This window comes from Gobio gobio (assembly GCF_949357685.1).
Source record: "Gobio gobio genome assembly, chromosome: 6".
NCBI classification, from domain to species: Eukaryota; Metazoa; Chordata; class Actinopteri; order Cypriniformes; family Gobionidae; genus Gobio; species Gobio gobio.
Window position 1 is genome coordinate 38,411,551 of NC_137102.1, and position 23,414 is coordinate 38,434,964.

Genomic DNA, 23,414 nt, shown 5'->3' on the forward strand with positions numbered 1-23,414 from the left:
TAGACCGGACCTCTTGAAGCTTTAATTGAATACCCCTGCAGTAGAGGACAAAATTAGTCAGGAGGAGGTGTCCCATTCACGCGGAGACACTGAATGTATTGGACAGTTGGGAAAAAACTTAGCATCTTTCCAACTGCAGCCGTGCACAAGCCTATACAGTATTATTATTAACCGTGCAGTGAAAACACTGGCGGTACGTATTACAGACACTAACCCTAACAGTTAAGTGTGTTGAGCGGGTTTCTTCTACGCTAGTGGACACGTGCCATATGGGGCCGGTTCTGGCTTGGACGCGTCTCGTGCAGTGTCCGCTGTCACGAGCCCAGAGCCCGTGGTCACGTGATTCCCGCCGCAGCTGAAGGAGAGCGGAGAACGATTCAAGGAGATCTCATTCACGCGTCTCTATTTGACAGCATGCACTTCATAGAGAGTCTATGAAAATATTCCGATAGCTATGCATTAACCCGCTCGTGTGACGCGTGTGTTGCAGATGATGTGTCACGTATGAATATGATGCGCTTTATTCTAGACTGCCTGCGGCCGGCACGAGCGCGCGCTGCAGCCGCTGCAAGGTACACGAATGCATGCATCCTTATCTTTATACATCTGAGAAGCTGCACGCTGTCCTAGTCTTTGAAATGCGATTTAACCTACATCCTTCAAAAACTATCACCTTTAACGTCGAGGTTAATTATGCACTCAAATAATGCCTGCGTGCACTGTGCATGTGTGATTCATCATCCTGACATCATCTGACACATATATGGATTGCATAATCTGAACATATGTCTTCTGCAGTGATCTTGTGTTTGTACTATATGCGCTTAAATGCATGAAAATATGAAATGAATGAAAATAACACGGAAATATTGTAGAAGTATTGGCTTTATTACGTGATTTATATATTGTTTCAGGGACACGGAGCTTCAGGCTCAGGTCGAAGGCACTACTGAGGATAACCAGATCAAGGTACTGTGTTATTTTCTGCGCTTGCTAATATTCACAGACACTGAAAGAGTAGCGCAACCGATGAGCACAAGCTATAATTTACTGCCGCTCCAGAACGGCGTGTTTTCCTGTCGCCGCGTCTGGAAAGCGCGCATCTATTTATCGACGTGATTTTTTTTCTCCAGTTCAACGCATACTTGCTCTTAATGTGAACACGTCATTAGTGGTTATAGTTTTTGTTGTTGTTGTTGCTTTTTTTTGCCTTGCGTTTAATGTGAAATGGACTTATATTATTTTTTCAACCGTGATATGGTTTTCTCAAAATGCATTATAATTATGTCAGTCTTCTTTATGCGTGTCTGTTAGTGTTAGATCAGCAACATGTGATATACCATGGAGATCATATACGTTAATAGGGTACTTGTTAATGTTTGTTTAAAATATTCATTTCAGTAACAGATGTTTAATTTTCTTTTTATTTTGATGAATAAAATAATTAACATTCGTTCAAAAAGTACACATAAAAAAGCCACCACTGTCATTGAAATGTGAATTCATTTTTTAAAAACAGAAAATTGCAATTAAACAAAGTAAAGTTTTCTGGACTCTTTTTACATTGCTTGACAGAAATCGCATAAAAATTAAAATGGTATTACAGTAACTCAAAATACAAAATTTTAACAATAATAAATAGCCTAAGCTAGTTTATCTTTAAGGCATATACCTATTAATACAACTTGATAAATGGTAAAGACCAATATCGATCAATATTGAATTAGATTAATACAGAATCTCTATCAGAACCAGCATTAACTTCTTGAGTTGAGCAATTTGAGCTACTGTAGCTCCTCTGTTTGATCAGACCACACCCCTTTGCTCCACACGTGCATCAATGAGCCTTGGCCGCCCATGACCCTGTCACCGGTTCACCACTGTTCCTTCCTTGTACCAGTTTTGATAGATACTGACCACTGCAGACTCATGCAGTTTCTGGAAGCTTTTTACATTGCTTGACAGAAATCTCATACTAATTTAATATGGTATTACAGTACTAACTCAAAATACAATATTTTAATAATAAATAAGCTAATTATCTTTAAGGTGTACACCTATTAACTCAACTTAATACATTATCAGGGCTCTCAAGTCTCACGCATTGGGCGTGAGACACACGCATTTCAACCCGTTCACACGCTCACACGCCACACCTTGTATTTCTCACGCAGAGAAATTTCCAGGATAATGTCCACCAAATTGCGCTGCTATTAGAGGAATCAAGTGACTTCCACATATAGAGCTCAGAAGGCCCTGCCACGCACCAGCCAATCAAATAAAAAATACAGCTTCCGAACAGCCAATCAGAAAATAGCATTGCTGTATCCGGGTAAGATTTAGATATTCCCGCAACAACAAAGTTTACATTCTGCCACCTACTGGTGGTTTAGTTTAGTGTTTTCTTTCCAACATTTCTTAATTGTATATTCAAAAATATTCTTAATTTTATATTCAAAAATATTTAAAACAATCTCATAGAATTTTTCAGTGTAAATTATTTAATTTGATTGACAACAGCCCTACAGTGTCTTATTAATAGATCAAATTTAAGTATATAAAATGAAAACTGAAGCATAGCCTATATTTAATAAGATTATGGGAAAATGCCCTTCATAAAAGGTAAAAATATCAAAAAGATATGCAGATTTAAATATCTCAAATCTGATTGAACACTGGTGAGACTATTGCTTCAGAATAAATTATATTTACAACACAGTAAATTCTGCAAAAAAATATTCCAAATTATTATGGATTATTAATTTACCTCTTCCCTGACATCTTTCTTTGAAATAGAGAAATGCAAGAACTAATACTATACGCACGCACGCACACACACACACACACACACACACACACACACACACACACACACACACACACACACACACACACACACACACACACACACACACACACACACAGAAATGTTAAATTAAATAAAATACAAATATTATTATTTATTTATTTATTTATACAAATTAGTGTCATTTTTCAGATCAGAACCCCCACCCAAACCCCTGCTGCCGTCGCCAAAATCTCACTCTGAACTCAGTTCAAAACTTGAGAGCCCTGCATTATAAAGACCTTAATGAGGGTAGACAATATTGAATTAGATTAAAACAAAGCTTTGAGGGATAGACTTTACAATGGGATAGTAAGGTCCTAGAGCACGTCATTTTCTTTATGTCTCTAAATGGGTGTGTGTGTGTGTGTGTGTGTGTGTGTGTATCATTTGTAGCAATTCTCATTAGCTACAAAAATCGATAACATTTCTGTAACACTGAGTGGTACCCCTGCCAATACACATTTACACTGCATAGCCTGACATTACCAGCATTTCGTTTTGTGATACTCTCTCGTGTAAAGATGCAGTCCGTCTAGTCCATCTGTAGACTTGTTTTTTCACAATTTATATTCAGCTGCTTTATAATGATTTCCTCATCTGAAATGATCAAAGTGCAAATGTGAACATATACGGGGGATCATTTGTGTGTATTTGTCCGTTGAGTATGGGAATAAAGATCCAATAAAAGGGTCCAATCTTCCCATCACTAGAGTAAATGAGAAAAACCTGTTAGTGTTTAATGTTCAGCTATGCTGTGCATTTAAAAGAGTTCATGGACCCCAGAATATTTTGTTGAATTAATATCTGAACATACAATATGTCAAAAGACAGAACAGACCCTCAGCCTTTTAAAACAAGAACAACAAAAACATTGTATTCTAGCTTCATACATTCTTTTTTAATCAACACTTGAATGTGGGTACGTTTCATACATAAAGCAAAATTTTTAAGCAAAAGGCTGATACCATTGTGTTTTTGTCAAAGACTACGTCTGGAATGGATTCAGAACAATGATCAAAACTTATAGATGGAGTAGATTGAGTACATCAATACACCCAAATCTGCTTACATATGCTAGTGCTTGTTTTTGCTTCTTTTTCTCCTGTGTTTTGATCTGGAGATTCTGTACTCTTTCAGTCATATCGCCCCCTTCCATATAACAGTGAAAACGTGGAAAGCAAGGAAAGAGTTAAGCCACATTTCCACCAAATTTACCCAGAACAATTTGTCGCAGGAACTCCCCCCTCCTCTGTATATAAGCTTAATAAAGCCTGAACCTCGTCGTCGGCCCATCGTTTTTCCACCGAAATTAGCCAGAACAATTTGTCCCAGGAACTCCCCCCTCCTCCATATATATATAGGCTTAAAGGAACACGCCAACTTTTTGGGACTTTAGCTTATTCACCATATCCCCCAGAGTTAGATAAGTCCATACATACCATTTTCATCTCCGTGTGTGTCATAATTCTGTCTGACGAACCCACCGCTAGCCTAGCTTAGCACAAAGACTGGAGGTAAACGGCTCCAGCTAGCCTACTGCTCAATAAGTGGCAAAATAACGCCAATAACGCTAGTTACATGTTGTGATGTGTGTAGTTACATTGTGTACTAAGACCAACACAAAATGAAAAGTTGCGATTTTCTAGACCGATAGGACTTGGAACTATACTCCCGTTCTCGTAATAATCCATTAACTTTGCTGCCGTACCATGAGTGCAATGGTGCAATGATATTACGCAGCGCCTGAAAATAGGCTAACTTTCGTCAACATAACTAACGTGACAACCTGCTTGCACAGAGAGCGTGCTGGGGACTATTTTCAGGCGCTGCGTAATATCATTGCGCCTGCTGCACCCATGGTACGGCAGCATAGTTATTGAGCTGTAGGCTAGATGGAGCCGTTCACCTCCAGTCTTTGTGCTAAGCTAGGCTAGTGGTGGGTGCGTCAGACAGAGTTATGGCACTCACGGAGATGAGAATGGTTTGTATGGACTTATAACTCTGGGGGATATGGTGAATAAGCTTCCTTTAATAAAGCCTGAACCTTGTCGCCTGTCCATTGTCGTATTTTTTAAACTTCATTGTTGATTTGAATGCAAACAACTCTTCCTGCACGCACCGCAACATATTTAAAAAAATGGTAGTTGAAATAAAATGCTGCGTGAACTCAACCAATCAGCATGTTCAGCACCCAAATCCCGCCCCTGAAAGTTCCTGAACTTTGAAAAACTACTACCTCGCGAGCAGGGACTTTCTGAGGGGGAAATGCTTACATGCTTACATTTGTTAAATTGAATTCTTCCATATATAGGCTCAGAAATTGTCTAATGTAGAGATCAGTGCAAGCATTTCTCTCCATCATGAAAAATCTTCACTGGTTTTACTGGCTCCTATTTCTGTTCATTAGTTTTTAACAATATTGAAATCCTCATGTAAGTGATATTCAAATACAAAATGGCAACAAAAAAAAAATGGATATAGAATGATACATTTATACGTAACCTGTTGGGGTGTAACGGTATACGTATTTGTATTTCACTATGGGTCTATTGGCACGCATGTTTAATGAACGAATACAGTGTTTTTTTAACCACTGCGCATGTTGAACTTGAGTTTCCTCCCTAGGATGGGACAATATTGTTTATATTGATGTACTTTGATGTTGCAAACACATCTGGAAAAAAAAACGGACACAGAGTGAGCTGCTGCCGGATAAGTGCACGATCCAAGCAGTCTTAAAGCTACACTGTGTAACTTTTTTAGTCTATTCTTAGCTAAAAACACTTAGTTCTTTCAAAAATATATGTGCTCATTAATGTATATTTACTTCTTTCAAGTAATAAAGTATTCTCGTAAGTTTATAATATGCCATTGAAAATACATTAGGTAATGGGATCTAACGGTGGTCGCCATGTTGCCCCTCCATCTTGAAAGTACATTAGCCAAAGAGGGACATACCCGTAAATTCAAGCTTCGCTTTTCGCGTTTTAACCGGTTTTAATACTCGATGGCACTGTACAAAATTCTCTGCCTCGCGCATGTGCGCGTCAACTTGTTCAGACTTGTCTGGTGCATGTGCAGAGAGTTTTCATCTCAGCAGCGTCCAGTAACAGAGTTATAAGGAGTTTTCCTGGCTTGTTTATTCCTCAAAAGTCTGTTTTTCCTTGTGTGGTATTTCTGTGCGTTAATAACTCCGTAAGTAATAATAGTTATTGTCATTGTAGTTGTGTTTCAGAGAGTGTCATCGCGTAAATCAGTTGATGTCACCTCAGAAGTATTTTTGTGTCAACATACAATAGCGTAATGCTCACCTATTTGCATAATCATTCAGTTATTTTGTTATCAACAATGTTTATTCGTTTATAGAAAATATTTGCTTGTAATGTATGTTGATGGAAATATGTATCAGGTCTGATCGGCATATTAACAATTGTTATACAGAGCGCACTGCAGTGCTAACGTTAAAGCGCCGCACACACTTTTGTAACCGGACACCGCTTGTTAGCAGCGGCAGCTCCGCTCCTTTTAATGCAGCTGCATTTAACGCCTATATATGGTACAATAAGCTCTGGTTTACGGTTACATTATACAAATGTATAAGTATAGTTATACAGTTCTTAACTGTGTATGTATATTTACCATCCTTATTTGTTCTCTCACTGAAACCACATTTATGTACATATCCACGCAAACCTGTTTATGCCTTGCAATTGGATGACTGAATAAACATTACTAGCATCAAAGTTCACTCTGGATTAGCTGCAGTTCTTTCTAGCCGAATAATTAGGCCAGTTGAGTTCCAACCATCCCACTGGGCACAGAATATCCCACAGGCACCGTGTCGAATGTGGACGAGGTCGAACTGGAAGCCATGTTAATCTTGGACTAAATCGGCCACCGTAGGAGTTGAAACGAAATCGGAATTGAGAGGAACAGAAACTAAAGTTCACTGGATGGTCATATACCTTTTCACCACTAGATGGGGGAAAATATCACACAGTGTAGCTTTAAAGTGATAGTTTACCCAAAAATGAAAATTAGCCCATGATTTACTCACCCTCAAATCATCCTAGGAGTATATGACATTATTCTTTCAGATGAACACAATCTGAGTTATATTAAAAAAATGTCCTGGCTCTTCCAAGCCTTATAATGGCAGTGAATAGATGTTTCTGTTTTGAAGTCCATGAAAGTGCATCTATCCATCACAAAACTGCTCCACACAGCTCTGTTAATAAAGGCCTTCTGATGCGAATCGATGGGTTTGTGTAAGAAAATTATCCATATTTAAAACTTTACAAACTGTAATCTCTAACTTCCACTAACTGTCGCACGCACATTCACGAGAGACTGGCATTCCAGGGTATGACGTAGGACGCTCCGGTGTGCTAGTTCTCACAAGAACCAAGTTTTGTTTTGCACTATCCTCTGCGCTTCCGTAACCAGTACTTACGGTACGCCAACTCCTACGTCATACGCTGGAATGCCAGTTTCTCGTGAACGCACGTACAACAGTTAGCGGAAGTTAGAGATTTGTTTAACTTCACAGAGTTCAATGAATGAGCGCTGGCATGTACATCAAGTAGGCAGAGTGCATAAGAATGGGAGTGCAATAATTATAACCTTATTATTTGCGTTAAAAGTAAGCACTTAAAATCTCTTTTCCCCAATTACAACAGGACTTTAAACTGCAGACTTCAAAACCAAGGTACGTACTGAACCATCATTTTTGTGTACCGTTACACCCCTAGTAACCTGAGAGCTTGGACTCACATGAGATTTATGCTATGCATTGAAAAGTTCATGCTTTTAAATCATGGATCCAAATTTATCTGAGAGCATTTTACCGTGCTGACTGTTAGCACACTAAATCACAGCACGCTATTAAAAAAGGCAAACACTCTCTCAGAGAATGCGTGTTTGTCAGTTTTTTGAGAATTGCATCTCTGTTTAAAAACACTCAATTGAAATAGAATTTGGTGTTAAATGTATTTGAATTTGACGACTCATGCCATGCTTCAGATCGGTTTGCACAGCACTTACGGGCAGAAAAAGAATCAGCTTGTTTTACGCTATAGAGTTTGGGTACACCCAAGCGTTTTGAAAAGTTGTTGGAGATTGGAAGTATTTGCTCTCATAATTTGCACAAAACATCATAGGACTTATGTGTAGGACCCGCTTTCCTGTAGCTCAAACAATAGAGCATGGCGCTAGCAACGCCAAGGTCATGGGTTCGATTCCCAGGGAAAGCAAGAACTGACAGAACTGACAAAATGCAAAAATGTGTACCTTGAATGCAATGTAAGTCGCTTTGGATAAAAGCGTCTGCCAAATGCATAAATGTAAATGTAAAATGTAAATGTGATAGAAGATGACATACAGGATCAAGGATATGAGTTTAGTGATGTAGATCAGGCTAACATATCCCTTTGAATATATCCTCAGGGTCTGAAGGATGAGGTGCATATGGAAGAGGAGACTCTTCATACTGTCAAGGCTTTGTGCCGTGACACACAGGAGACCATGGAGAAGCTGGAAGAGAGGAAGACACAGCTGAAGGAAGAACTGAAGGTGATCTATGACCTACAGAAACAGGAGAAGGAAGTGGTAAGCAAATGTTTCAATGATTTCTGAAGAACTGTTCCTGTTTAAAGGGATATTCCAGGTTAAATACAACTCAAGGTCTATGTGTATCTGTATCCTACTGTCATACTCAGCCCCCAAATCACATTCATTGGCAATCTACAGCACATGTGTCAAACTCAGCTCCTGGAGAGCCTCTGTCTTGCAGAGTTTAGCTCCAGCCAACTCCAACACACCAGCCTGGAAGTTTTCACAACTCCTGAAGACCTTGATTCGCTGGATCAGGTGTGTTTAATTAGAGCTGAACTGTGCAGAAAAGTGGCCCTCCAGGATTACAGGTAGCCAGTGCAGTGAAACCAAGGCTGCGTTTACACTGGCACAGTGTAAACGCAGTTTTTTTCTCACATCTGACATAGATAAGAATTTGTTGCACACATCTATGCATAAAAATTCATACCAGATCCTATTTGCATTTATTCTGAGCTACTTCCAAATGTGGTTTTAAATCAGATACAAATCCGATATCTGGACATATGACCTGCGTATAAACACCTATATCTGATTCTTCTTGGAATTCCAAGCCACCACGAGGCGAGGGAGACACGTTTGCCCACAAAGATTGCTTTTTAATATTGTGTTATGAAGCAGACGTATGCTCTCACAGTAAAACTCACAGTTTTTTTATTTTCAGAGGTGCAAACTTTATAGGTAAGAAATTGCGCACACACAGAAACAGTGAGGAGAAAAGAAAGAAGCGGCTTCGCTGCTGATAGCTACATCATAGGCTGTTATATATAATGTTTTATGTTTTTGAGTCCACTCCAAATTTCCCTATCAGGGACAAAAAAGTATATTTCAATTTTATGATTATTAATAAATAATGTTAGTACAGCCATTCAAATCAAGAGGGTCAACCATGTCGCATAGTAAAGTGATCACCAACAGAATTCTTGGCGGGGATTAATGTAAACAGAGATATCAAATACCAGTTGTATCTAAAACGAATGTAAAAATCAGAAATGGTCAAAAGATCAGATTTGTGCATCAAGGCTTGCGGTGTAAACGCAGCCCAAGAGGGATGTGATGTCAGCTCTTCTTGGTTGATTAAAGACGAGGCACATTACGACGCTCTGAATCATCGGCAGAGTCATGCTGGCTGGAAGGCCAGCCAAAAGAGCACTGCAGCAGTCCAATCTTGAAATTGTAAGAGCTTGGATGAATAAGATTCAAGTGTACTTAGAAAGGAAGGCAGACTTCATTTTGTTAATGTAATGCAGTTATTACAAGTTTTCTGAAGCTATATATGATTAGAGATTGACCGATTACACAATTTCTACTTGGGACATCTGGTGGGTCTTTAATAGCATGCAAACAGCATTACAGCACAGTCTGTTCACAGGTAAAGTTAGTTATTTAATGCCCTAACCCTAGCCATGAGCACTCATCATGAGGTTCTTTAAATTAAAACAAAAAGAGCTTATTTTTGAGCTGCCAGGATCATGGGCACAATTTAAGGAACATTCCCTTCGCTTCCATTTAGGGTGTGTTCACACTTGTAGTTCAGTTCACTCGGTTCTTTTGGTCCAGACTGAAAAAAAGATAATGATAGATTTAGTCCAATGAACAATGCTTTAAAACAATTCAGAATATATATGATTGAAATAGGAAGGGAAAAAAATTGTACACAAGGGTAAAAAAAAAAAAAACATGTTGTCAGAATACATGGAATAGTGTAGTCAGGCAAACTGAACTATGAAGGTTAACAAATCGACTAGTCATCCAACAGCCGACATAGTTTATTTATTTATTAACATGAAAATGTAAAGGGAAATGACTGTTAAACCTAGGTATAAATATCACCTGCCAAACAGAGCAGCAATTAGCACCCCAATTGTGTGGTGGAAACATAGAAGTTCTTTATCATATAGCTCAGGTCAGTCATTTCTATATTTATATAACTTTTTGATTAGTGGTAGTGGTAGGATAAAGCCCTAACACAAATTAACCATGGTTTAACTATAGTATCCATGTTTTTTTTGTTACAATGTTGTTATTGACCAGTAGGAGGCAGTATAGGCATGGGATAAGTAGCAAGTTTATTGATTAGGTATTACTCTTCTTTGGTTAGGATCAGTAAATGGGAAGTTTTGACAGGTAACAGATAGCCTACCTTTGGGTGGAAGTACAGAGAAGGTGATTTTGGACACCTGGTTGTATTCATGTTTTGTGTTGTGTACATGCTGGAGCAATAAAGGCCTTCTGAAGTGAATCGATGGGTTTGTGAAAAAGAAATCCATATTTAACACGTTATACAGTAAAATATCTAGCTACCGCCAGACTGCCTTCCGTATTCAACTTATGGAAAAAGCGTAACTGGCCCGATGATGTTGTTGGACGTATCGTGAGGCATCAATTCACTTTAGATGGCCTTTATAAACCCCCCAGAGCCATATGGCTTACTTTTATAATGGATGGATGCACTTTTCTGCGCTTCAAATTTTGGGCTGACGTTCACTGCCATTATAAAGCTTGTATTAGCAGGACATATTTTAATACACCTCCGATTGTATTCGTCTAATAAGAAGAATTTCATGTACACCTAGGATGGTTTGAGGGTGAGTACATTTTTAGGGTGAACTATCCCTTTAAGTATTGCTAATTTTTGTAGATTAGGGTTGGGGTTTGGTGTGGATTTTCTGTTGTATTTCCAATACAATTTACACATGCACAGACAAAACACAATAAACATATTGAAGTGATGGCCCTATATTAAAATCGGGATACAAATACAGTCTACCACTATTTACATCAGTTTTGGGGTACAAATAATATGGTTACTAATATTTTAGTCTCTGCCATCTGTTTCTGTATTTTATGTTGTGCTTCTCTCTCTCTCTCTGTGTGTGTGTGTGTGTGTGTGTGTGTGTGTGTGTGTGTGTGTGTGTGTGTGTGTGTGTGTGTGTGTGTGTGTGTGTGTGTGTGTGCAGCTGCAGACCCTGCAGGAGGAGCAGCAGGAGTTGGAGCAGACAGTACAGCAGTACGATACGGAGCTGTGTGCTGCGACCGAAGACCTCCTGCAGCTCCAGCGGGAAGTGGCATATGCCAAAGCACACGCAGAAAGCCTGCATGTACAGATCTCTCCGCTGCAGGACGTATTCGAGGAGATTGTACAGGTCACAATTAATCTTTTTCTTTTTGCATATTTTTGGTACCAGTTCAAGTAGATCATTAATTAAGTGAAATTATGCTTTGGTATACATACATAAATTTAGAGTCTAGCTTTGCTACATCTAGGGTGTGGTGTGAACCCAATATAAACAGGAACACTGCATATATTTGCATATTGCAAGCACAGTCTTAAGGAGTTGGATGAGAAAATACAATATTACAAAACTCCCTGACTTGCCAAGACAAAAGAGAAGGTAACAACAGCATTTTTAAATTAGCAAAATATAACTATTTGATATAGTAATAGCAAAGGAAATCAAAAAATATGGAAAAGAGCCCCTTTAGACACAGTATCGTTTCACCAGTTTTTTCTTGCTTCTAGCAATCACAGGCTGAGCCCATATGAATGAAGTCTAGTGAAGAGATTTGAACTGAACTGAATCAATAATGAACTGATTTCACCGGAATAATGACTGTTTACTTTTTCTTTTAAGAGCTGCTTTACAGCAGAATTGAATTCTGTTTGCATCACTGAATCACTATTTTCCTGTCATCACTGTAAAGCTGCTTTGAAGCAATCTTTATTGTATAAAGCGCAATAGAAATAAAGGTGACTTGAGAGAAAACAATATGTCAAAACAGCAACATACTAAATATATATCCATACTGCACATATTTAAAAACCTCTATATGGCAAATAGTTACATACTGTAGTGTTGTCAAAATACCAACATTTCAGTCATTGATACCGATATAAGTGAAATTTCCCGATTCTTGTTGCCAATTTTTGATAGCAACAAGTAGTATGCTATTGAATGCTATTTTACTTGAGGTTCACTTAAAATGTTTGTGGAGTTTTTTTTGTAAAATAAATTGAATTGCGAAAAAGGTCTGCGCTAGAAAAATACTTTATTAAGAGGAGATAAAGATTTCCAATTTCAATGCCACAGCAAAAACTAGTTTGCTATTGGAACACTGAACATTGTAATTTTTCAAACAGTTACATAAAATACTTTTTAAATGGTTAAGGTACATATTGATGCAAAGGGCAGAACGGTGACTCAGTCGCACTGTCGCCTTCATGTAATATTTACATTACTTACAGGGATGTGCCAGAAGCCAAATACCTTATTCAAAAAAGGCAAAGATAATGGCTAAAATAACAATTTCTACCAAATATAGGAAAAATATTCGGCAGACACATTCACTCTATGTGTGCTGGATGACAGGTGAGCCAGGGAATCACAATATTATACATATCCTCTAAAGTCACTATACGCATTAATGAGTGTGTGAAGTGAATGGTTGTAATCTCTAGATTAGGACGATTCTAAGGGCCTTGGTCAGCGGCACCCCTGTCCATCTTAAGATAGCATTTACATCAGAGTGAGTCCTGTGAGTCCGACTCAAGTCAAAAAATTGGAAGTCCCTTGGAGGTTTGCCAGGGCCCCCTTGTGGTCATCAGCCCCCCTTTCAATTAAAAACATAACTACTGTAAGTTACTGTGTATTTTAATTATTTGTTATGCATATATTGATCCTTTCATTTTTTAAAGCTCATGAATAAAGTATTTATAGTAGCCCTGGCTTAATCTTAGACACCAATTTTTTAAGTGTAATGCTACTATAGAGGACTTATATCTGTGAAAATGTCGGTAAAAACAGCACTTTCTCACTGTATAGATGAACTTTTCAGCAATCCTGAGTTTTCTGTAAACATTTGTATAAACACAAGTTATGTGCCATGACACAAAGAAAATCAAACCAAGTTAAACCAAGTCAAATAAAATAAAAATGATGGTTTTGTAATAGCAATATATAGAGGCAATAACTCAAACAAAAAGGAGAAAAAATTAAATCGGAATACTTGAGATGAATTCATTACTCTGTGTTCTCCATGTGCAATCTCTTACTTGTTTACACTGTGTACATTTAATTTGAAGATTTTTTCATTTAAATTTTCTCTTTTACTTTACTTTTTTTGTTGAATAGGTTAAAAAGAAGCTGGGTGAGCTGGTTGCTGGCCTCATAACAGGTGAAAGTGCAATGACTGAGACAGAAGATGCTCATTGTGTGGTTTTGGACCAGGAGTTGGTAGAAAAAGTGGATGTTGTAGAAAACAAGTGTGATCATGTCTACTGTGAAAAGATCATGACCAAACAGGAAGGAGTGGAAGTGGATTATGTTGAGCAGGAGAGCACTGCAGAGGAGCTTGATAAAATGCAATATTCAACAGAGAACTTGGTATGCATTCATATGAAACCATTAGCATTCATATGAATATGTAATTTGCTCCTAGTTATTTATAAGTTTGTTAAACTCATGATCTGTTCTTGATTACAGAAGAGCAGTGGCTCGTCGTCTTTCACTGAGATCACATTGACGGAGGTCAAAGAGGATGTTATGTTCATATCAACCACTCCACAGGTATGACACACTTACACTGTGTTACTGAGCTTGTACCTGTTGTTTTGCATTGTTGTGTAATATCTGTTGATTGGCTTAAAAGTGCTTTTGGTAACACTTTAGAATAATGGTCATTAGTTAACTACATTAGTTAACATTAACTAATAATGAACTGCACTTATAAAGCATTTATTTATCTTTTTTAATGTTAATTTCAACATTTACTAATACATTATTAAAATCTTGTTAACATTAGTTAATGCACTGTGAACTAACATGAACAAACCATGAACAGCTGGATTTTTATTAACTAACGTTCACAAAGATGAACAAATACAGTAACAAATGTACTGCTCATGGTTAGTTCATGTTAGTTAATACATTAACTAATGTTAACTAATGACCATTATTCTAAAGTGTTACCATGCTTTTTTAATTGTTTCAAACTACAATCCGCATTCACACAATGTAAGTCATTTTTATTTCTATAGCACCTTTCTAGAACAAACTTCACAAAGTGTTTTACTTCCAAATAAAAATAAATAAATTAAAAACAGACAAAAAAAATTGTAGACAAAAGCAAGCCCAAACAGGTTTTTCTTTCGTTACTTTTATTCTTTAGTCTAGAGCAAGGGACGGCTCACAAGACCTTTTCAGAGGATCTCAGATTCCTGCTGGAATTATAAGGTTGAAGGTTAAAACTCTTTTATATAATCAGGAGCTTGACCATGCAATGCTCTAAACACTATCACAAGTAATAGTAGTATTTTAAATTGAATTCTTAATTTCGCTGGGAGCCAATTTAAAGGAATTAAAATCAGTGTTACATGTGATCTCTTTGATGACTTAGTTAAAAGTTTGGCACCAGCATTTCACTTGCAATCATTTCAAGGATGAATTACTAAGACAAGTTAAAAGAGAATTACAATAATAAAGGTGGGAAGAAATTAAAGCATGTATAATCATCTCCATCTTTACTGTGGACACAGTTGGCCTCAGTTTAGCAATTTTTCACAACTGATAAAAACAAGCAGAGAAGAATGAACAATTAACAGAATAAGATGAAGGGCGAAGACTGTCCATCATCTTTGGGAGAACTATAATTTGAAATACTAATTTCTGTTTTATTCAGCATTAAACTGCAAGTACTGTACTTGTCTTCCATCCAGTCTTTTAGAGAGTTTATGCAATTTAGAAGAATAGAAAATTTTGAGAGGCTTAAAATAAATATATAATTGAATATTATCTGCATAACAGTGATAACAAATACCCTTTAAGAGGCAGCAAATATAGTGCAAAAAGTAGTGGGATCCAAAACAGAACCCTGGGGAACACCACAGGACAGAGATGCTGCAGTTATTTTTTAATCATTAAGATTAAATTTAAAAGATCATTGTAATGTTTACAGTCCAAAGTGGAAGATGTGGATATTATGAAAGTACAAATAAGTTAATACTTAAATCAAAATAAACAAAAGCAGATATCCAGGCACGATAAAGCAACGTAACAGTGAGTACTAAAACTAGTGAGTACTACAACACCAAGACCAGTGAACAAAAGGAACCGAAGGGTATAAATGCACAGATGAAAATGATCTGAATACAAACAGGTGAACTAATGAATAACCATGGAAACTAAGTACATAGAAAACAGGACGTAAACAAAAAGTCCTTGTAAATGAAAACCAAACACAATGAAAGTGTGACAATCTTGTTCGACACAGATGATAGAAGCTCAAATGGTGGACTCGAGAACATCTCCAAAACCAAAACCGGGGCCTTCATGCCCCATACATAAAATATGACACAAGGGCAAAGGTGCATCCATACACTTTGAAATGTGCGAGGAGCTAGAGACAGTCCAAACAGAAGGACGTAGAACTGGGGTGCATTTCCCGTACAACGACGTAACTCACTGCTTAAGTACCATAGTGCGATGCATCGTTGAAGAAATCAACTAGCTAGTCACGACTGTTTCCCGAAACCATATTGCCGCAAATCTGTCGTTCAACCACGTTGGTTAATGTCACGCAGGTGGTGGAGTATTACCTTATTTTATTGCTAGATTTTTTGCTATAAATTACAGACATAATTCATAAAACTAATTCTTATTTTTCTTATTTTGCTTTATTTCCAGATTCAATCATTGGCTCGTCCTTATATGTACTAGAGCACGTACGCACATGCACACTCTTCAAAAACGGTGCTTTAAATCTCTTGACAAACTAAAAGACGTAAATGACATTTGTATGTATTCTAAATTAAAGATATAAATTGTACTGAATGTCACATTGCTTATTTTGCTCAATGTAAGGATTTATTAAGTCCACATGTCATGCAAACAAGAAACTTTGCTTCTAACCACAGGTTGAGAGCTGTCGTTCCAACCACTCAACTTTGCGACACTGTTTGTGAATGTTCGTTGGAATGATGGTTTCGGGAAACACAGACTCGTTGAACTATGTTGACCATGACATAACTTGCGACCACTGTTGGCTAACGATGCTTTTGGGAAACGCACCCCAGGTGTGCTATGCCCTCGAAAGCGAAGTGGAGAAAATGCCTGCTTTTCAGCATAATTTGTTTATGAAAGTAACTATAGTCAGAAACTATAGATGGGGTAAAATCTGGAGGTGAATTGTACAGGTGAGCAGCACAAATCTGGAAAGGCAGAAAGAGAGGAAGCTTAATCTCTACATGCCAGCTCCTCGATTCTTCAGCTTCGGAGGCAGCCTCCAAGCCACGGAGGGGCTGCATGTTACACAGTAGGCCTACACAGCAAAGCTTGTTCTCTGGTATCCTGCAGCTTTGTCGTTCGCGACTGTTAGCAGTGCACACTGTGAAATATAAATAGATTTTTATTTTTTGGCTGCTGCATGTCATTGACCAATCGGAGATGATATTATTCACAATCACTATGATCAGATTAAGGTAAAGCAGATTGTAAAAGCAGCAAGTAAATATAAAATCTACACTAAAACCAAATTTGGATTTTTTTATTAAATTAATTGTAAAACTGAACAAGAAATGTATTTTTTTTGGTACTGGACTCTCAATAGCTTATGGTTTCTCTCTTCAAACAGTCTGACTCTTCTGATATGGAGAAGGAAGACTTTGAGATTATTCAACCCAGTCAAGCAACAAACAGACAGTTTGACTTCTTCCATCCAAACCCCTTTACTGATGGTGAGTGATTGTTATGGCATGATTGTGTTTGGATTGTACATGAACATCTCACAACTTTTTTTATTTTTTATTTATTTTGTTTATAATTTCCAGGTGATGTATTTGGAGAAGACCATTTTCCAAAGGTTGATGTGACAGGTTTGTAACTTTCTGTTTAAAAAAAAAAACTATTTTTACTGTGATGATGTGTACACATTTTTGAAAGTTTTGAGTTTTTTCAGACTGCACAATAACTAAAATGCATTAGTTTTATGGAATCTTCTTTAAAGCTATTATCCAATGCCACCAACTACTAATATAAGTAATTAATAAAGTTACACTGCAGTAACTTAATTACAGTACTTTTTGCAATCAGAAAAGTATTTATCAGGTACAAAACAATAAGGACCTCAATTAGGATGAGAGCATTAAACTAGAACAAACAAATTTACACAAAATTCCGGTAACACTTTACATTAAGGTTTTTATAAAGGTGTTTGTTAATGACTAATAACTCATTTACAAATGCATAGGAAATCGTTGATAAGCAGTTATTACTGCATGAATAAAAAGGGTGACTTTAATGCAATGCCTGCCAAATAGTGAGCCATTTTTAACTCACATGTTAAATACTTAATAAATGTATTTATTCACGCTTATTTAACTCAATACCAGATTCCTGAAGTGAACAGGTTCACATTAAGGTTAACCTTCACAGGTTATAAATGTTTGTAACTCATTAATAAATGGTTCGCAAGTGTTCACCCTATATTAAGGTTCACAATGAAATAATATTGGAATTAAAATATTCATTATTAATATCTCATCAAGTTATCGTTGTGCTCTTGTGTGAGGAAAAAGACTGAAGTGTGTGAAACATGGAAAAGGATAATCCAGGATTCTGTTAACCCATGATTTTCGAAAAAACCAAGGTTAACGTTTTTAAGTGTGAAAAGCCTAAAGTCTGCACAGGCATTTATACACGAGAGCAAGTTTGATTACCACCTTTGTTTGCTCAGCTGTATAACTGCATATGCAATACAATTCAACATAGAAATCACAGCTACTTATTGAAAATTTGGCTTGTTACTGGAAATGTTGCACTGCTTTGAAAAGAATTTAGCTTATGATAAATGGGTATAGATTTGTAGCACTGCTACTTTTAGTCTTTTTCACTAATTACAGAGAACAAGACAGAGTCAATCCATTCTAAGACAGTTACTAATATGGTGCTGTTTTTCTCAGAGCAATTACCAAGGGACCCGTTTAAAGGCACAGACCCTTTTGCCACTGACACTCTCCTGATCAACATGTCAGAGGAAACGCAATGTCAGGATGACTTCATCACTGCAGAGAACAGTCTTCCAGACACTGTACACTACCCTCTCCAGTCTGCTGGAAAAGACTATGGTACCTTTAATAATCCCATCAACAGGCCACTAGGTGATTTCAAACAGTCCACTGAAGAGCTTGATTGTTGTGTGTCCGTGTCCACTGAAAGTAGGAGTCTCGAATCTTGCCGTTATACCGGTTCTGGTGTACAAATAAACGCCACACAAGACCAAAATCCTGATGCTGTGCAACCAGATGTATCAAAAGAAGCTCAGTTCAATGAAGAATGTGTCCATGAATCTGGCTCTAGTCACAGTTCTACAGTGTTTAATTCTTTCGATGCCGATTCCAGTATATTTGCTGAAGCTGAAGAGGAGGAGGACAGGGTTGAAATTCAAGATGGATCCAGTTTTACTAAAAGAGCTAACTCACTGTGTGGTCTACAGAGAATCATTTCAGGGTCCTATACTGGGTTTCCTCTAAGTCCGTGTGACCCTGAGCCGCTCCCAGGTATAAGTGATATTAATACGATTTTTGAACATCATATTATCACTTCCGAACAAAATGCTGTAAATGAAAAAGTATTTTGCCATTCTGACCTTGGAAATACTGAGAGGTTCTCAACCGATCAAGATTCAGGTCCTCTGTGTGAACAGTTGCATGATATAAATAGTAATACTTCTACTTTTCCTTCCATTTGTGCTTCTCAACCCTCTGCTTTAGATGTAAATGACTACAAATATGGAGATATGTTCTTTTTCACTGTGAGATTAGATCCTGGTAGCCCTGAACTACATAATCATAGTCCAGTTTGTCCTGAGCCCAATGAAATAAAGAAAGATGAGTCCCACGACCAGTTGCCTTGGAAGAATACTGGGTTGAGCCCTGAATTCAATGATATAGATGAATTTGAATGTTGCAGTCCAAAGCCTGAAGACACAGAACACCACAGCCAGATTAGCAATGACGAGAACCATTTTGAGAAAGTTGAGCAGGAGATCATGACAAACAGTGACCCTCCTAAATGTAATGAAATATTATCATCTGATTCTGAGAGGGCGGATTTACATATTCCATGTCTTACATTTGAGGATTCAGATGAATTTGAATGTTGCAGTCCAAAGCCTGAAGACACAGAACAACAAAGCCAGATCAGCAATGACCAGAACCATTTTGAGAAAGTTGAGCATGAGATCACGACAAACAGTGACCCTCCTAAATGTAATGAAATATTATCGTCTGATTCTGAGAGGGCGGATTTACATATTCCATGTCTTACATTTGAGGATTCAGATGAATTTGAATGTTGCAGTCCAAAGCCTGAAGACACAGAACAACACAGCCAGATCAGCAATGACCAGATCCATTTTGAGAATGTTGAGCAGGAGATCACAACAAACAGTGACCCTCCTAATTGTAATGAAATATTAGCGTCTGATTCTGAGAGGGCGGATTTACATATTCCATGTCTTACATTTGAAGATTCAGATGCTTACCAAAGTCTGCATTATTCAGATATAGATGAATTTGAATGTTGCAGTCCAAAGCCTGAAGACATAGAACAACACAGCCAGATCAGCAATGACCAGAACCATTTTGAGAAAGTAGAGCAGGAGATCACGACAAACAGTGACCCTCCTAAATGTAATGAATTAGCGTCTGATTCTGAGAGGGCGGATTTACATATTCCATGTCTTACATTTGAGGATTCAGATGCTTACCAAAGTATGCATAATTCAGAGTGGAATGACCAATGGAAGGCAAATCCTGCAGCTACACATGTTCCTGATTCATCAATCCTGGATACAGAAAGTAGTACACCAAATTCTGCGGTTCAAGACCTCTTTTGTCTGCTCAGTAAAACAGATGCATCAGCTGCTGACCAGGTTTATGTCTGTGAGCAACTCGTCCCTGAATCCAGTAGTTCACAACAGCACAAAATGTCTTGCTCTGAAACCTTGGCCATGAGTAAATTTGAACTTCAGTATTTTGACCCATTCAGTCCCATACCTGCTGAGCCAGTCGATTGTGTATCTGAATTAGAAGAAATGAACACTGTTGTTCATGAAGCTCCGAGACTAGATTCGGGTTATCATGAAGTTGATACTCCTACCCCTTTTAGTCCAGAACCTACTTATAAAAGCAACTATAGCATTGAACTCAAAGGCCAAGGTTTGGAAACCAGAAAGCAGTATGACTCTGAAATCCATGCCCCTGATCCATTCAGTCCTGAATCAGTTGATACAGGGATCTTTGACTCAGAAACTGAAAACTGTGAGTCTGGTAATATGATTACTAAGTGTCACTTCTTCAGTCCTCAACAAGTTTACACAGATTTAAATAATCCAGAGGACAAGCAGATATCTTTCATCAATACTGTGTCCTGTGATATGCTAAGTGATCATCTCAGTGGATCCGAACTTGATGATTGTTACCTCTTTGGTTCTTGCCCATCTAATGAAGAGAGCTATGCTTGTAGTAGTGAAGAAAATGTAATCACTGGGCCCATCCAAGATGGATCCAATGTTTCTGGAGAATCCAAACCTAGCTTCATGGTGTCAAATGCTAGTAATTCTAATCAAGTAATCCACAGCGGTTCTCTGTGGAGTACCTCTGAAATGAGCCTTCCTAACTCTGAGGCTTTTGACCCAATAATGAGAAACAACATTTTTGATTTTAATTCAACTGATGTTGGCTCATTTGCACCCAACATAAGCCCAGAAGCTGAAGAGTCTACACATTGTGGTGAAAAAGTCATTAAAAAGGTTGACCTTGCTGAAATTGACTATTTCTGTTCTGAGCTCAGTAAAATGGTATCCTCAAGTTCATCTGATTCTGTTCAACAAAGTGTTGCTGAGATGTTATTTGGCTCGGAACCGAACACCACAAGCTTTTACCCCTGGGATTTTGAAAAGCAGCAACACAGTTGTTAGTTTTCACTCACCATGTGCTTTAATCAATGTAAGTAAATCACAGTTGCATTTACATCTGACTTTATCATTGTTATATCCAGTCAGCCCATAATAAAATGTGTAAACGTGTTTGTAAATGTGAAAATGTCTAAAGTTGGACTGCAAATTGGCAGTCAACCTCATGTGTCTCACTTTTGTAGCTACATTTCTAATTTCTGTTTACTTACAGTAATGTAGTGTTTCCATTATATTATTTATTTATTTGTTTATTTTCATATGCCAATTATAACCAAATACTAACTGCTGGTATGTAGCATAATAAATATGTAACATTTTAACACCTCTGCTGGACATGAATTTCCCATGGCATGCTTTAATCAAAAAATTATCTAAAAACAATTTTTCATAATTCACTCATATTTTAATGATGTTAGTTAAGAATATTCTCAGTGCACAACACTGTCTACTCAGCATTTGGAAGAAATAGTATTACAATGTATTGCAAATTTAGAGTATCTTGTATGTGTGTAAAGTACACTAACATTTATCATCAAAATAATGGTTACACTTTAATTTAAGGTGTCATTGTTACTGTGTAATAATATATTTAAGTACTGAGTAACATTAATTAACAACATGTACTTACTATAGGGTTAGGGTAGGATTAGGGTTTGGTTGAGGGTTAGTTATTGTAATTGTTAATTGTTGTAATTGTTAATTATTATATGTAATTATGCACAATTTACTGTTATTATTATAGTAACTGCATATAACATATGTAACAATGACATTGTAAAATAAAGTGTTACCAAAATAATTTAGTAAACAGACAGATGTGGGACGAAAGTTTCCATGCTACACACGTGCCAATCTAGCCTGACAAGCCAGACCCACATCAAGATGTTGGGTCTGGAAACTCAGCATTAGCAGAGCTCAATCCGAGGGGCGGGATAAACGGTTGTCTTTCAAATTCCCTCTGCACACAATTGGATAGCGCCATGAGCGCCACAACCAACCAGAGCAAAGAAGAAGGTGAAGCGGAGCTAATATTAGTTGATAGATTAAACTTTTACCGCATCCGGCAAAACTCCGAACACATCTTCCTTTCTTAAGAATGATTTCAGTCCCGTTCTTTGTTCTTTTCTCAAAGAAAAGCTTAACTCCAAGTCTTCCAGAGTCGCAGCCAAAGCCGATTGGAAAGATCGCTGTTCGCCAGCTTCTTTGTTTACAAGTAGCACGCAGAACCGGTGCAACTCTGCCGTCATTATGTTAAGCCCGCCCACCGACTCTATACACGATGTCATTGGCCTGACCAGAGTTTTGTTTTTCCAGCTCGCAGGCAAAACTCTCTACCGAGAGTTGCTAGACAACACTCGCAGCAAATTAGATTTGCTGCCGCTAGGGTGTGTCTAGATTTCTAGGCTAGTGCCAATCCCTTTTGGCCACAGATGAAGTCAAGTGACACTATGCAGTATGTGATGTGTCATTAATATAGCATGAATAAAATTAACGTTGTTTGGATTTAAATAGGAAAATACTTAAGAGTCTATGATTGTATCATTATTGCGGTGATTGCAGTGATGTTTCTAGCATGTTATATGTTTGGCAACAGTTCTTCTAACCCTAATTGATGGAGTGTGTAGCTTTTTATTTCTTAAACAACCATGTAGAAAGACATATCATGGCCATATTCCAGGATGACAATGTCAAGATTCATCAGACTTAAATTGTGAAATAAATGTTGTGATGTTATTTCCATCAAGAGGTGCATCAATTTTGGGTAAAGATATTGTATTGACAATGCAACAGTCGATCACTCTCAAGTCTCCTCCAGCACATCCCAAAGACTTTCAATCAATTTAAGGTCTGGGCTCAGAGGTGCCAATTCATGTGTACAAAAAAAATGCTAGAAATGCTAGAAACATAATAATCACCACAATAATGATCCAATCAGAGACCCTTAGGTATTTTCCTATATAAATCCAAACAACGTTAATTTTAC

General features: G+C 37.6%; 1 protein-coding gene across 1 annotated transcript; it reads left to right on the top strand.

Moving 5' to 3' along the window:
* The first annotated feature begins 341 nt into the window (after positions 1-341).
* Positions 342-21,748, top strand: LOC307128004 (uncharacterized protein). The gene is made up of 9 exons (XM_079819520.1): positions 342-572; positions 915-969; positions 8,294-8,455; positions 11,419-11,604; positions 13,591-13,842; positions 13,942-14,025; positions 17,087-17,189; positions 17,283-17,327; positions 18,414-21,748. The coding sequence occupies exons 1-9, from the start codon at positions 505-507 to the stop codon at positions 21,431-21,433; spliced, it is 3,975 nt and encodes a 1,324-aa protein (XP_079675646.1). The 5' UTR covers positions 342-504; the 3' UTR covers positions 21,434-21,748.
* The last annotated feature ends 1,666 nt before the right edge of the window (positions 21,749-23,414 follow it).

Excerpts from the sequence above, each read along its gene's own strand:
- LOC307128004 (XM_079819520.1), top strand. The coding sequence starts at position 505 with ATGAATATGATGCGCTTTATTCTAGACTGCCTGCGGCCGGCACGAGCG. Across the intron at positions 13,843-13,941 it reads AATATTCAACAGAGAACTTG|AAGAGCAGTGGCTCGTCGTC; the intron begins GTATGCATTCAT and ends TCTTGATTACAG. Across the intron at positions 17,328-18,413 it reads TCCAAAGGTTGATGTGACAG|AGCAATTACCAAGGGACCCG; the intron begins GTTTGTAACTTT and ends TGTTTTTCTCAG.